Source organism: Mercenaria mercenaria, chromosome 15 (genome assembly GCF_021730395.1).
Source record: "Mercenaria mercenaria strain notata chromosome 15, MADL_Memer_1, whole genome shotgun sequence".
Taxonomy (NCBI): Eukaryota; Metazoa; Mollusca; class Bivalvia; order Venerida; family Veneridae; genus Mercenaria; species Mercenaria mercenaria.
In genome coordinates, this window is record NC_069375.1 from 11,628,798 (window position 1) to 11,644,591 (window position 15,794).

The window sequence follows — 15,794 nt, forward strand, 5'->3', positions numbered from 1 at the left end:
GTAAGTAAACTCATCACATATACCCTTTTAGGAATCTATAACATCTCTGATATTTGTACAGGTCTGATATTTATCCAAGAAAAGGTGTGTAAGATATCCAAGCGGTATCACATAAGATATTTGTCGAGCAGTTAGAAATTAGACTAAATTAACATACTTGTTACAATGTATGACAAATATGTTCAGTTTACTATTCCATATCATTAATCAACGTATTCTGTAAACAGGTTGGTCCCTTTCCAATACTTAAGAGATGGTCAGATGAAATCATGTCACATGGATTCTTACTAGTTGTAATGTATAGGAAATTCCATGATGTAAATGAGTCCTCTCGTTGAAGTAGTACATATATTTGATGTGTTTGAAATCTATCCATTTCATAAATGAAAATTCTTTTCCATGATTACAGACTAAATTATTTGGAATGGTGCATTCTGTGTTAGAAATATCCAATCTTATAAAAAAAAGTTCCAAAAAGTGACGTCAAATAGGGATATTTCTTGCTTTTACATGATACTTCTTTCATTCTGAGTAGCAGGCATCAACTGCTTAAGTGTATCACAAAAGTTTGTCACATCTGACCATGTAAGATATTCTGTAAATAATTGTGTATCGGATAGTCTTTCAATAATAAGACATCGGTTTATATGTACATAATTAAATACCAGATATTTCGTTTGTTCCAACACATCAGATTTCTAACATTACACATCATTTCATAATTATCAGGTATTCGGTAATTACTATTTACATGATGTGAATCATCACTTCATAAACATATTATGTAAGCCATGTTCTTTTAACTTTAACAAAACAGGCATGCTACAATCAATTTCATAGTTTATTTATATATAAAATCGTTTACATAATTGATCCGCTGATATATTTAACTTTCTGCTTTAGCTGGTAATACAGATGCAATATTGGAATTGGTAATACATCTGGTGAAGTGAATACTGATTAGAGATGCTAACCAGATACCTACAACAGTTGTCAAGTATGATCTGAGTATCGCAGCTTCCAGCGAAGCAGGTGATATAACACATTGTTTCAGTTTATTGATGTTCTTAGTAATATTTTACTGCTATTCCTTAAGCAAACAATATGAAACACGTGCTGCTATTCTTTAGAATTTTATTGAAACAAACTGAGTTAAGCAATAGCGTTTCATAGCTAAGGTTCTGCATCAATAATACAAATACTGCAGTAACTGATTAGTAGTCGGCAAATGGAACAATCAGTTTGAATTAGAAAACTTTGACGATTAGTCGATAAACTTGTTTACCAAAACCTAAAGATGTTCTATTGTACTCGTGCAAATACAGATACTGACAGGTTAGTCTCCATTTTATGTTTTCATTTTTGCAGACTGAAGATAATAAATCAGTTGTATGATAAGTATAACTACATGCAAAACATTCATTGATAATATGAGCCGTGCATGAGAAAACCAACATAGTGGCTTTGCGACCAGCATGGATCCAGACAGCGCAGTCTGGTCAGGATCCATGCTGTTCGCTAACAGTTTCTCCAATTCCAATAGGCTTTAAAAGCGAACAGCATGGAGCCTGACCAGACTGCGCGGATGCGCAGGCTGGTCTGGATCCATGCTGGTCGCAAACCCACTATGTTGATTTTCTCATGGCACGGCTCATATGTTAACGAAAAATATTTGTTATAAAGGCGACACCAAACTTGACACGTTTGAGACACTAACAGTATACATAGACCCTGACAGTCGCCAGTGTGCACACACAGCACGGTATGGGCAGACATGCTCGATATAATACTGCTACAGCTGGAACAACTGTAACTGTGAGTATCAGTATCAAACACTTATAGATTATACATTCCCATATACAGTAAATAAAAACCTTTCTTACAAACGTCTATAATCTATATAAGAAAACTGTTGCTGGTAGCTGCCGCGTTAACTTAAAAAAATCAACAATAAGTGTCAAGCGTAGGCGTTATAGTGATTTTTTTTTCAATCTATAAACAATCTTTGAACGTTAATACATATAGTTTTCTAGACAATATACCGGTGACGTGAATAACAGGTCACCGGTCTGTTCTACTTTTCACGGACATCAATTGAATGTAAGAGTGTTAGAAAATATGTTGTATATTTATGAGCATAGTAGATATCAAGACTGCACAAAAATAGTTTTCTTGATGTTTGACTGTTATGACTGTTGGTTGTAAAGCATAAATTGCAGAAATCTTCAAAATAGTATGAGAAATGTATGAAAAAGTTTTGGTAAAAGCGTTCTGTGAACGACGGTTTGGTTTCGTGAAGACTTGTACATCACAATGTAAGAATCTGGCATGAGAGATCTTCAGACTATCAAATAAACATCAATGTTGTATATATGTACCATATGACAAATCGTTTACTCCACTTTCAGTTTTAGACTCTTGGAGTTGTACCGATGATAATAACAATATAACATACAGTATCATTCAGGTAAAAAGCTTTATTTAAGAAGATTAATACGATGAGTATTTTGGATAACACCTGTCGTTAAATTTATATTATTGTACATGTAAATAGAATTAGATATGTCCTTCTGGATATAAAAAAATTACCGTTCAACTCGAAGTCCTAGGGTTCCAGTCCTTCTTGGGTAACGACATCACTTCCGTATTTGACAGCAGTGTTATAGGCTATTCATAAGTTAGCTGATGGACTTTCATATCGAGCTAAAACATAATGATATACACCTTTTTATAATAACATATAATGGAAAAACTTATTATTTAATTATATTTACAGTATTCACTTTGAAGATCAAATTAAATCGAACAAGATCTAAAGTATCAGAACATTGCGTTTGTCTATTTGATGATAATGGTAATTTTTTAAAGTTAATAAAATTTTATTGTAAATGATCATACCCCCTGTTTTTTGTAGTTTCAGCTGATATAGATCTAGGCCTAATTGGTCTGCAACTCATATTCAATCAATTTGATTGCAAATATGTAAATTTAATCAGAACCCTTTTATTACATGTTTATAGTGCATTAACGAAATATTAGTGTGAAATATATCTGTTATTTTCAGAGTGAAAATTATCAAATATATTTTTCACTGGTAAGAAACTATTAAATGGCTAAATTTCGTCAAAACATGAAATGAAAAAAAAAGTTTTACATGTAAGTTCAAAATATCTTTCACTGATGAACACTATACCGTGACTACCACTCGCGAAAACATTGCACCCGGTGTTCACTCGTGAAAGTACACTGAAACAAACAAATACCCTCTATAGTACATGTTACTAATTTCAGTGCAAACGCACTGCAATAACTCGATTTATTAAATAATTGAAACGTAACAGGGGAACTTAAATTTTTCAAATGTACGGATCTACAAACATGTCCGCCTGCAATAGGGAGAATACAGATTTACGGATCGCGGGGTCGTAGTTCGATCCCCTTGCGTGTCCTAAACTTCAGGTGGGCAAGTTCGATGTTACTTGCGGTGAACAGTCTAGTAATGGTACATAATCTAGAAAACTGGTGAGGTTAACTGCCCACCTTTACATAATTGATTAAAAAAAAATCTTGAAACACAACACTTGGTCTACAGTAATATTTGTTTAACTTGATAATTGACCAGAAAACTGCTTGGGTTTCTACACGATTCTACAATACTACTACACAAACTTCAAATATATATGTACACGGGAAGTATGAAAAAATCGAGGGAAAAAACGTTGCGTTTTTAGATGTACTGAGCATAGTTGTTCGCAGCATAGACTATAGGCTATATTCCAAGAAATGATCGGAAGAAATATTTCTTTAAATATAGAATAAAGAAATGAAACTTCCCCGCTTTATTTGATTCTTCCTGACGAGTTTGTTTCGATTTTCGTACCATTAAGTATTTTTGTTCTGTTCTGTTGTGTTATAACTGTCTAAGAAGGTTTGTGTCGCATTGTAGTATTTTTTTTTCATTAATATTTGTTATATCATACATCTACATTATATATATATATATATATATATATATATATATATATATATATATATATATATATATATATATATATATATATATATATATATATATATATATATATATATATATATATATAAGTGAGATATTAAAGAAAAAACATCAACGAAATGCCTTTCAAACACACTGGATCCCGGAAGGATACAAGAACATAAAGATAAAATTATAGAGTATGAGAAAAAATATATGTTCAAACAGTGTCAAAAGTTTAATTATAAACCCGAGCAATTTGGGCTTTTTAAAAAAGCCTTTTTCAAGGGTAGCATAAATCAAAACAACACAGCAACGGCGTAAATACCGGCTGTATAGTTCGATATATAAATGCTCAATGAACATATCGATCAACAGAATGAGTGATAAATAAAAATAGCGGTTTTATAAAAATAGAGCGTTTTTGATTGGTTCCCTGTATTTTTCCTGAGGATTTCGTTCATTTGGTTTTGTGTTTAACGCCGTTTTCAACAGAGAAGGTAGCGGAAAAAAGAAAATCTATCTTGTGGTCGATGTTAATTAAAAACTATGTCCGATTGCCTAAAGTAATTTAATATCTGCTAAAATGAACTACTTGTATCTGTGTTTTTAATCTTAGTGGGGAAAATAATGCTTCAGCAGGCTAATCTAGTCTCCCTTATTGATGCCTATAGGTTGTAAGGTGTTGAGACGGCGGATCCAGTAGGTTTCTCTTTCCTTTCTTTGCTTATCCGTCCATCTGTCATTGAATTCAATGCAACATAGTAGGATATCCGTAAAGGTGTGACCCTCCATGTTAAAATATTCAGCTACCGGCGACCGACTGAATTTGCGTGTTTTCCAGTCAGATCTGTGGAGATTCATTCGCTTTGCTAGCGTCTGTTTTGTTTCCCCGACATATTTTTTGTTGCACTTAGATCTGTGGAGATTCATTCGCTTTGCTATATAAAAAATATGTCGGGGAAACAAAACAGACGCTAGCAAAGCGAATGAATCTCCACAGATCTGACTGGAAAACACGCAAATTCAATCGGTCGCCGGTAGCTGAACATTTTAACATGGAGGGTCACACCTTTACGGATATCCTACTATGTTGCATTGAATTCAATGACAGATGGACGGATAAGCAAAGAAAGGAAAGAGAAACCTACTGGATCCGCCGTCTCAACACCTTACAACCTATAGGCATCAATAAGGGAGACTAGATTAGCCTGCTGAAGCATTATTTTCCCCACTAAGATTAAAAACACAGATACTAGTAGTTCATTTTAGCAGATATTAAATTACTTTAGGCAATCGGACATAGTTTTTAATTAACATCGACCACAAGATAGATTTTCTTTTTCCGCTACCTTCTCTGTTGAAAACGGCGTTAAACACAAAACCAAATGAACGAAATCCTCAGGAAAAATACAGGGAACCAATCAAAAACGCTCTATTTTTATAAAACCGCTATTTTTATTTATCACTCATTCTGTTGATCGATATGTTCATTGAGCATTTATATATCGAACTATACAGGCGGTATTTACGCCGTTGCTGTGTTGTTTTGATTTATGCTACCCTTGAAAAAGGCTTTTTTAAAAAGCCGAAAGCGCTCGGGTTTATAATTAAACTTTTGACACTGTTTGAACATATATTTTTTCTCATACTCTCTCTCTCTCTCTCTCTCTCTCTCTCTATATATATATCCCTCCTATTTTCCCTACAAATACAAACTTCATAAACTAGGCTTTCTAGCTTTAAACGTATTGTTTATGTATACGTTATATAAAGTTTCGTATTATCTAAAAAGTCCCCGAACATCTTAGAAGGGAGGGGCCGACCCATTCGCATAAACAATTGATATCATTATGAGGCGCCGCTTTACTATTTCTAGACATTTTTTATATAAAAAATTTATTACTTTCATATCAAGAGTTCGGTTTTTTGATATCAAGATTTTAGGCCTTTATTTTGGCTGCCGGAATCCTAAGGCGGGACACGCTAGATTTTTCCTGCTTATAGGGGTGCGTTTGTGTGCTTGTAAGTCTAAAGCGGTGCCCTACTCTGTTCTTGTATCTTACTTGTTTGTTTTTCTATGTTAGTTAGTTGGGTGTGGTTGTGTGTTTATCTTTGGTACATGAATGTCTGCGCTGTTGTGGTTTACGTTGTAGTATAACTGTGATTAAGGAACGTAGCATTCCCTTTGTATATTCATCCTTGTTCTACTTTCTCCCCTTCAACTTCTCCCCCACCCCAACCCCATTTTACCCTTTAGCACTCACACACACTGTCTATATTTGGCATAAATTTATATTTACTTGTTAGATTTTTGAAGCAACCCGCCATTACAGCTTCTTTTTGTTGTGGGCCTACTTTGCAAATGCATGGCTCTCAGGCTGTGTTGTTGGTGCTCTATGCTTCCGAGAAATCTACCCTTACCTATTATCTTCTGATATAAAAAAGTCCAAATAGGATGCATTATTTGACAAAAAATGATTTATCGAAATCACATAATACAGTTTAATACCTTGATATCACAAATTAAATTCTTATAACAAGAAATATATACTTATTTCAAGATATCAATAATTCGATTTCTTGATATTAAGAAATGACGTTTTGATGTCAAAAATAGATTGTTGGGGAGCAAAAGTTCCTGCCAATTTTTTAAAATACATGTTTAAAAATCGATTAAATCATTTATTGGTATTAACAAAACGATTTTTGATAACAGAAAATAAAGTTTTGATATGAAAAAGTAGACATAATATTTTGGTATCAAGAAGTGAGCAGTCACGACGCTGGTATAATAATTCAATAAATAATCCTGCTCAAATATTTAATACTGACTATAACTGAGACAGCCCAGTAGAACGGTATTCCGAGGCTCCTGGTTCCAGTCATTGTCTGACAGCACAATTATATCACCCTATGAAATGTGACAACCAAAGTCGGACCTGGTTAGCTTTATACTCTAATTCAAGACTAGTACTTACAGAAACTCGAGGACAAATATCAAAGAAGTAGGGAAGCGTGTCAAGGTTTTGGACTTGATTCACAGTTTGGGAAGAATATGTGTAAGCGGCCCAGCAGCTCCATTGGTATTCTAGGTCCCGGGTTCAAGTCCCGATCTAGCTGTAAACAGGGTCTGTCATAGTTTGCACCGGGACTGTGTTATAGCACTACTTCATACACAATAAACTTGTATTTCTTGGTATCAAGAAATAGTTTTATATAAACAAGAGCAATAACGGCGTGATTGATTTCTTTAAGGCCTTCCACATAGTATACCATCTTACATACAAAAACGTAAGTTGAAAAGGGGACATAACTTTGCCAGAGTTATGAAACTTACCATGTGAGGTCATCTCCTGATGTCAGAGATGTGCAGAGAATCTAAAATCTTTTAGTCAAGTAGTTCATGAGAAACATACTTGCAAAACTTTCACAAAATTTCTAGGGCATGAATTAAAAAAGAAAAGATAGAGTTATGTAACTGGCCCTTTGATGCAAGACATTTTTGAAGTTTGAAAGCACGTTGTATAATTGTTTTTGAGAAACCTGCTTACATGCAAACTTTATTTTACTACATAAATGTAAGGAGCACGTCAGACAAACTCAGATTATTAAGGCATGAAAAATTGTTTGTTTCCAAAAATATAGGATTGGTAAGTCGGTATTTTTTTTTTTTTTGTATTTTCTTATTATTAAGTGGGACTTTTCTGAAATAAGTTTTGTGTCCAAAACATAAATACAAATAAGGGGGTTATGCCTTTACAGCATCAGTAAGTTGATTACTAACATCACTGACCATGTTTAAAGCATAAAAAGTGCAGTGTTGCAACTTTTTGTTAAAAAGTTGGAAAAAAATCTCCAAGGCCATGAAAACATTTACGATCAGGCCAAAAATTTAGGGTATTTCGGGATACTGGAAACAAACATGCGCAGTATGGTCTGGATCCATGCTGGTCACAAAAATCACTTAAACCTTTAATCCTTAATTTAGATATTTTAAGCATGTCATCTCCTTACCTATTTCAGACATAAAGACGGCAGCGACTTTTCCCATAGACTAGGTGGGTACTACTTTTCAGAAAAAAATATTTCCTTAGCTTTCTCCTTTAATATATGACAATACCATTCATCAGGGTGGCCAGCCCACGTGACTTTAAGATACCGTACACACAGAGAAAACGTTTCGATTCAAGTACTACTTTTATATCTTCCTTTCCTTATTACCTGACAGATTTTCATAAAATTAAGAGCGTCGAAAAAAGCGAAATGAATGCTTTCCTCCGCAGTTCTCAGTACGTTTCTCAAACTGTGCAGATAAGGTACACACTTTTGCAGTTGGGCGAAGTGTTTAAGAAAAGAGGTAAGAACTGATTGCAGACGTTTTATGGTAAGGAAAACACTCATTTAGCTGTCTTCGACGCTCTTTACTTATGAAAATTCGTCAAGCAAAAAGGAAAATATAGGCAACATGTCACATGACTTTGGACATTTTCACGCACTTTATCATTTTCAGCGTTATATATACATTCCATGCAAAAAATGGTATAAATGAACATGTAGAAAAATTTCACCCAAACTGCGGCGAGTAGATTTAAAGCTGTGATTTAAAATAGCCCTTGTTACGGATTTGGTGGATAAAAAGTAATTCTTTTATGATTTAGTAAAATTAAACTGGCATATAGCTATTTAGGAAGACTACAACATTATATCGTCTCCAGAGTATCTACTACTAGCACTTTCAAGAAGTCTATAGTTTTTAAACAGAATTTCTTTTTCAATTAAAGACAGTTTTGATCTACAATATCAAAGTTATGACCACCATTTTTTTATCTCTAGAACTGGATGACTCGCAGAAGCTCACGAGAAAAGTCAGACTTCCGAGAATACAACCAGGACCGACCAAAGGGGACATACCTCCAAGACATCACAAGATAGATGTATTTGATTATAAGCAGTTCACAGGTAAGGAACAAGTTAATGTTTAATTGCAATTACCTTACACCACAACGGTATATATAATTAATTGGGAGAGGAGGGGTTATGTTGTTTTGCTGATGTCTGTCAGTCTGTCTGTCGGTCGTTCTGGACCATTTGTTTCCGAACGCTTTAACTTACTGTCACCGAACATCAAATAATAATTGCATGTGACCAGGAGTTGACCCATATTTTTTTCGGGGGTGGGGATGGGGAGGGGGGATTAGTATGTCATGGTCAGAGTGAACGGTTTCCGGTTAATAACTTAAGACTGCCTTCAAACTTCACCACGTGACCTTTTTCTGTTTTGTGTCAAGTGAAAGTCACATTGACTAAAAATGCTTTCCGATTAATATTTTTAGAAAGCTTGGTTCAATAGTCGCAAAACTTTATGTGATGATTGACTGTGGTCAATAAAATATCGCTATTGAGACTAGAGTCAGTGCCCTAAAAATAATAGTGCGCCAAAAATAAAAGTCTATCATAATCTTTAAGCTGAAAATGTTTGCCGAACCATATCTGCAGCACTCTTGGACGAACCTACAACTGCAAAACCTTATAGGATGATTGCATGTGGTCAGTAGATGACTCTTATTACTTTTGGCGTCAGTGCATCAAATATCAAGGTCACAGTGACTTCAAGGCTATTCCAATGGGTAAAAGAATGTAAAAATACCAGCAGCTTGTTATAATGTTAACAACGATATAAATATATAAAAATGCAGTACAGTACTATTTATGGTTATAGTAGTACTTATGGTGATGGTGATGATGATAATAACAGTAGTAGTAATCTTGTTCCCTTTCAGTATTCCCGATGATAGGAATTCTAGATAAATCTTAAAACTAAATATACCTCTATTTCGATGGCAGTTATATTATCTGCTTATTCGGTAAATATCTCATTTTCTCTTGTTTAGACCATGATCGCCATCATTTGCAAATGGCAACTAGCGACTCCCCGGGTTATAACCAAGCTAATTTACACCAAACCGACCACTCACAGGCGGAAACCGTCGGAGGTCATGATTACTATTACTTACCAGAGGAAGAGCTTCCATTCTCAAACAATGCACGAAGAGAAATAGAGCTGGACAGGAAGCGACAAGCTATGTTTGAATTAAGGGATCGACAAGTGAAGTTTTTCAGGAAATGTAAGCAAGAAAATAATAAAGCAAAATACCTCACTGGGCAAGTACAATGTAGTCACGAGGAACAAGATATAGTGTTCAAATCGAAAGAAAAGAAAAAGAAGAAAGGTGCAAAAAAGTCTAAAGATCGAATGGGATACCGAGATACCTTACTAAGAGACGAAGGGGAATATAACACGAATGATATCCAAGGAATGGCAACCCCGTCTGATCACACAAAAGTTTTACCTAGAATACACGACACAGAAGATTATCCAGTGATTTATGAAAATGACTCAAGTCTCCGGCGTCCACCACCTGACAATATCAAATTCCCAGGACAGCCGATGAGGACCGGGTTTAAATCAGAAATGGACGAGAAAGCATGCAGCACTCAGATACCTCAAGCACCAGTACGCAGAAACCACATGCACCTACCGCCAATACAAGAAAAGTTGCATGATAGTCATCTTTTACCGCCTGTATATAAAATTCCAAAGAAATTCAGTGCACATTCACCTCTTCCTCAACCACAGCAGCAAGAAGACCATGGCCAAAGAATATCTTTAAATCTTCAGTCTGTTAAAGTAGAAAGACCAGATAAATTTCAAACTGTATATACACCATTACCTTCGATAAAGGAACGTCAACCAGGCACATATCAAGATACCACACCAACAATTGACGTTACGGAAACAAATTCTGGCGATGAGTTTGATAGTGGAGTTGAACTAGACACAGGGTATGCATTTGGGATTTCAGCACATGTTGTTGAGGATGAAGATTTAAGAAATGAACTGAGACTTGACCTAAGATTTGCTAAAACTCCAGTTGCAAAGAAAGAATCAAAGAATTCACCAAAACACAGCAAAAATAAAACTGCAAGGATAAAGGCAAGAGGACAAAAAGAGGGGGAAGGCAGAATTTAGAGACATTTCAGAGCCAGAATTCATCAACGTAAGGAATTTAGACACGGTTTTGAAAGTTTTATTTTTCAGTTTTACACATATTTGAAAATGCATTTAAAAGATCGTTTGGATGTACATATGTAACATATTCTTACAAAGTTACACCAAAATAAGTTAAATTAACAATTAAAGAATTAGCGGACAGCGGCGAGTAACACTTCGAAAACTTTATCTTTTATCGCCTGTATATACAAATCCAGTTGAAATTAGTGCACTTTCACCTCTTCCTCAAACTCAACAACAAGAAGAACATGGCCAAAATATATCTTCACATCTACACACTGTAAATGTAGAAAGACCAGATAAACTCCCAGTTGTATGTACACCCTTACCTTTGATACAGGAACACCAACCAGGTACAAATCAAAATACCACACCACCAATTGACATTACGGAAATAAATTCTGACGATGAGTTTGATAGTGGTATTGAACTAGACACAGGGTATGCATTTGGGATTTCAGCACACGTTGTTGACGACGAAAACTTAAGAACTGAATTGAGACTTGACCTAAGATTTGCTAAAACTCCCATTGCAAAAAATGAATCAAAGACTTCATCAAAACACAGTAAAAACAAATCTGTGAAGATAAAGACAAGAGGGGAAAAGGAAGACAAAGGCAGATTATAGAGATATTTCAGGGTCAGAAGTCATCAGCGTTTGAAAATTAGACATGATTTCGTACGCCTTAATTTTCAGTTTTACAAATTACAGCGTAGTTTGAAAATGTATTTTGACCATTATTTGAATGCTGCATGTTCCTGCTAAATAACAAGAGGAAGAAATTGACAACAAACTGATATACGTATAAGACGAGTAACACATCGAAAACGTAAATGAATATAAACAGACACAAAGTAGGAACGAGCATAAACACGCAGTACATCTACTGGAACTAGAAATCAGTGATTGTTTTTTTTTATATTCTGTATGGTAAATAAAGACAAACTGAAGATGAAGCCTCGGGTAATGGAAAGGTATGGTCGTTGGAGAATCATTGAGAAAAAAGGCTATTTTTAGAAAAATGTTCAATGCTAAAATTGACATGTGGTGTTAAATGTTTGATATTTTCACAGTATCTATTTATCAACAGAATATTTTATGGCTGCTTAGATAAAATATCAAAATAGCAGAATTCCTTTTGTCAAATTTTGTCAATCTCCTTTTTGTTCTCTTTATTATATTTGCAATTGTTATTTCTATCTGTCTAGCTCCTTTTTAGATGTTTACTACAGGGCAACAACAATTCTGATAATATGATGTAATTTATTCATTTCAACAATACAGTGTAATTTCTAAACGGAATGTCTATATAGAATACCACTTTTATTAGAATTTTCGGACTTGTGTCCTTTTTCAAAGTCATTTATTTTATGTCAAGATAGGATTCCCCTAAATAACCAAAGATTTTTTAAGTTTTAAAATTCCAATTAAAGCAATTAAAGAGTGCAGTAAAACTTATACACCTATAGAGTCGGATATGGTTTTAGATTTTAAAAGTGGAATTAAAGGAAGTGCTCCATTGTTTATGCATTCGAAGAGTGAAGCGGACCATTTACATTAAATAACAGAGGAAATGCAATAAGGCGTATAGTGTGTTCAAAAATTGAGTACGTGTTAATTTGGCTAAAATCGGCTAATATCAGATATGAATAAATAAAATTCCAAAAAGAGGACATAAGTTTACAAGATATCAAAATGCATCCTTAATTATTCATGAATCAGAAAGTCTGGTCATGTAAAGCCTTTATATGCCCAGAAAGAAAAACCCCAAACATTTTCACTGTCGGAAAACCTAAAACTCAAATAACCCCTTCTTCAAAATTTTATAACGATTTACTTTTTTTCTGAACTGTTGCAAAAAAAAGTTTTACAGGAGGGTCCTAAACGTTCATACATTTATTTTTCACATGACAAACTAAATCATTTATCTGTAAATGTCATATATCAAGATTTTACTTGAATATAAAGGTATTGGAAACGGGCACGTTAATGCCACTTCTTGAATGACTATGCAGAGCGACATCCTTCACATCGGATGCTTTTTAAAATATCATTGGAGTAAAAGAACAACAGCGAATAACTTCATCAGTACCTAAAGAAAGTTTAATATTGTCACATAGAAGACGTCGGTCAATTTAAGTGGTGACATGTACAGCATGGTACTTAGTCTTTGCGTGTAATTTCCTACATTTGTATACTACTGAAATAAGAAATCACGTTTAATTGGCTGAAAGAGTTATATATAACAGAAATGTATAGTTGCTTGCCGAATCAATGCAAGGACTGTTATATCATTATAATATGTCCTCCAAACATTGTGTCAAGTCTGTGTTACTTTTGACAAAAGGTAGAAATTTCGGCAGAGGCAATGTCGACACGTATGCCTCAGCACCAGTTACGCGGCTGTTCACAATCTTCAAGCTTCTGTCATCTACTTCTGTAGTTTCTCTGCAACTTATACCTTCAAGTGATCGTAGCATTATTTCTATTTCCTGCAAAAATTGTTCACAAGGAAACTTATAATCTTTGCTGTCCAAAATATTGTGCTGTTTAAAAAAGACGCTAGGAATGTTCAACACAAATTTCTCTCCTGGCATAAAGACACGCGCTATTCGGCTAAATTCAATTTTCTCTTCCGTTTTCCTGTTAAACATATAATGCAAACATGCAGCCACCAACTGTTTAAAACACACTGCTAAATTCTCGGTCTCATCACAATGACAGCTGTGTTTCAGGACAAGGGTTTTCCAAGCATAAGATGGAAAGAATGTATAACCGTGGCGACTGTTGAAAATATATTTCAAGAGTTTGTAGCAATCTTTGTGATGCTGACTTAAACCCCGAACCAATTCAACCTCGCTCAGAGTAAAAGCCAAGCAGAAGCACTGCCTGGCTTCACAGGATGCGTTATTACGGCATGAAATAAGCAGACATTTGCCATGTTCCTCTACCTTCGAAAAGAAACGTGGATCAAACGTATCTTTGGCAGAAATGATATCAGTTGATATGTCTATCTCAATGGCTGGGGTAATGTCAACACCCATGGTAATTTTCTCACCAGAACGCTTGGATTTCCAAACGAATTTAGGCGTAAAGGCCGGTCCATGCTTTTTTACATCGCAGATGAAAATTGTCTCTGATTTCATTTCACCAATATTCGTTTTACATACAAGTCGTTCATCGTAATCCTGTAAAACATTGGATACTTCTAGCTGAAATGCATTTCCTAAAGTATCAAAATAATTGCTCAGCATATCTGAATCGCCTCTGGTGAAATCACTTTTTAGATATTCACCGTCCATCCATTTTCCCCATATGGTTCGCAAGTATGGGTCAGTGATTTTGACATGTGCATATCCTCTTCTATTTTCACATGTACGTTCAACTTCAATCCCACTTTGTTCTATCTTAAGAACAGCTAGGTAATCGAACTCATTAGGCTGACCTACACTAGTACCTTCCGCCATGCTGCCTACTCTTACAACACGAGAAAAAGGAAGCCATGCAACCTTTGAAGTAATTTTCGCCACCAGTGTTTCTACCAAAAAGTCCACACTTGATATAATGTCCTTTATTTCGTCCCTTGTGACGCGAAAATTAATTCTTCTTTTAAGAAGGTTATGGAAATATTCGGTTAGTCTGTAGTTCTTTTCTTCTTCAGACTTTCTTTTGGACATTTTGATACCTTTTGACTCTCTGATCCTTTCCTTTTTTCTTCTCATCAACTTCGAAGTTCTTTTCTATAGGAAAATTTACGTCGTATTATTACAACTCATTGATATAAAGAGTCAAATAACATACATTTATAAGTGTTTGACATTTTACAAAAATATAGCAGGTGATTTGCGTTATTCTAACCTGATATTGACATTAAAGTGCAAAAACTATTGTCTGAAAAATATCCATACAGTATTATATCGCTGAAGCTTTTGATCTTTATATTCATACAGATATTTACAATCTATAAAAAGATCATGTAACCAAGTTAAATAATAGCCGACTCGATTTGGGTCTGTTATTGAGAGGTAATGAAACAGGCAACATCCCTCATGCCCTTTTCTTACGTTTTTACATGAATATGTTTTAATCAAAAAAAGCAACTCAGTATAACAATTTATGTCGAATGAACTGTTTTCTTGTCGGCAATATGTTCACAGCTGTTAAATCTAACAAAACACCAACAATCACAACAACAATCATAGCAACAAAACCTTGTTATAACATATGTCAGCATATACGTTAACGTTACTATACATTCGCACATGTAAAAAAACTAAGATCTAAATGTATACCTTTAGATACTCAATTCCTAAGTTATTCCAACATTATTCTCCAAAGTTTTGTTTACCAAAAAGATAACGATGAAGGAAAAGTTTTTAAATTGTTTGTGTCACAGATGACTTCTTTTCTGGGTTAAGTGCTATATGAACTGTACATCGTTCATCAGGAGTTCGTTGACCTACTTGGCTTGTACTTAATTGCTCGTCAATTTACATTTTGTTGATGTTGTGAAGTATTGTCGCGGTAAAATGCGGCAGCTTAAATTATACTTAAAGAGATGTAGATTTAAACATGAAATATGACAACTTATTCTATATGTTTGAAAGCGTGTTCCCTGATTTGCAGAGTGGTAGTCGCAATCTGTTTTGTTTATTATTATTACAGTGCTTTAGGGTATAGCAGATAGCTAACTAATTTTCCCTGCATTCTAATTCAAAGAAATGAAA

The 15,794-nt window shown here is 34.6% G+C and overlaps 2 protein-coding genes across 2 annotated transcripts; one reads left to right on the forward strand and one right to left on the reverse strand.

The window, feature by feature from the left end:
• Positions 1 to 8,021: 8,021 nt before the first annotated feature.
• On the forward strand, positions 8,022 to 12,097 carry LOC123559941 (uncharacterized). The gene is made up of 3 exons (XM_053524552.1): positions 8,022 to 8,052; positions 8,828 to 8,953; positions 9,886 to 12,097. Exon 3 carries the CDS (start codon positions 9,909 to 9,911, stop codon positions 11,022 to 11,024), a length of 1,116 nt encoding a protein of 371 aa, XP_053380527.1. The 5' UTR covers positions 8,022 to 8,052; positions 8,828 to 8,953; positions 9,886 to 9,908; the 3' UTR covers positions 11,025 to 12,097.
• A 130-nt stretch (positions 12,098 to 12,227) lies between these two features.
• LOC128548913 (uncharacterized) lies at positions 12,228 to 15,474 on the reverse strand. The gene is made up of 2 exons (XM_053524550.1): positions 15,360 to 15,474; positions 12,228 to 14,807 (listed from the first exon to the last, which is right to left on the reverse strand). The coding sequence occupies exon 2, from the start codon at positions 14,787 to 14,789 to the stop codon at positions 13,362 to 13,364; it is 1,428 nt and encodes a 475-aa protein (XP_053380525.1). The 5' UTR covers positions 14,790 to 14,807; positions 15,360 to 15,474; the 3' UTR covers positions 12,228 to 13,361.
• Positions 15,475 to 15,794: the final 320 nt, after the last annotated feature.

What these genes read in the sequence shown, in the direction of transcription:
- LOC128548913 (XM_053524550.1), bottom strand. Translation starts at nt 14,789, where the DNA reads ATGAGAAGAAAAAAGGAAAGGATCAGAGAGTCAAAAGGTATCAAAATG.
- LOC123559941 (XM_053524552.1), top strand. Translation starts at nt 9,909, where the DNA reads ATGGCAACTAGCGACTCCCCGGGTTATAACCAAGCTAATTTACACCAA.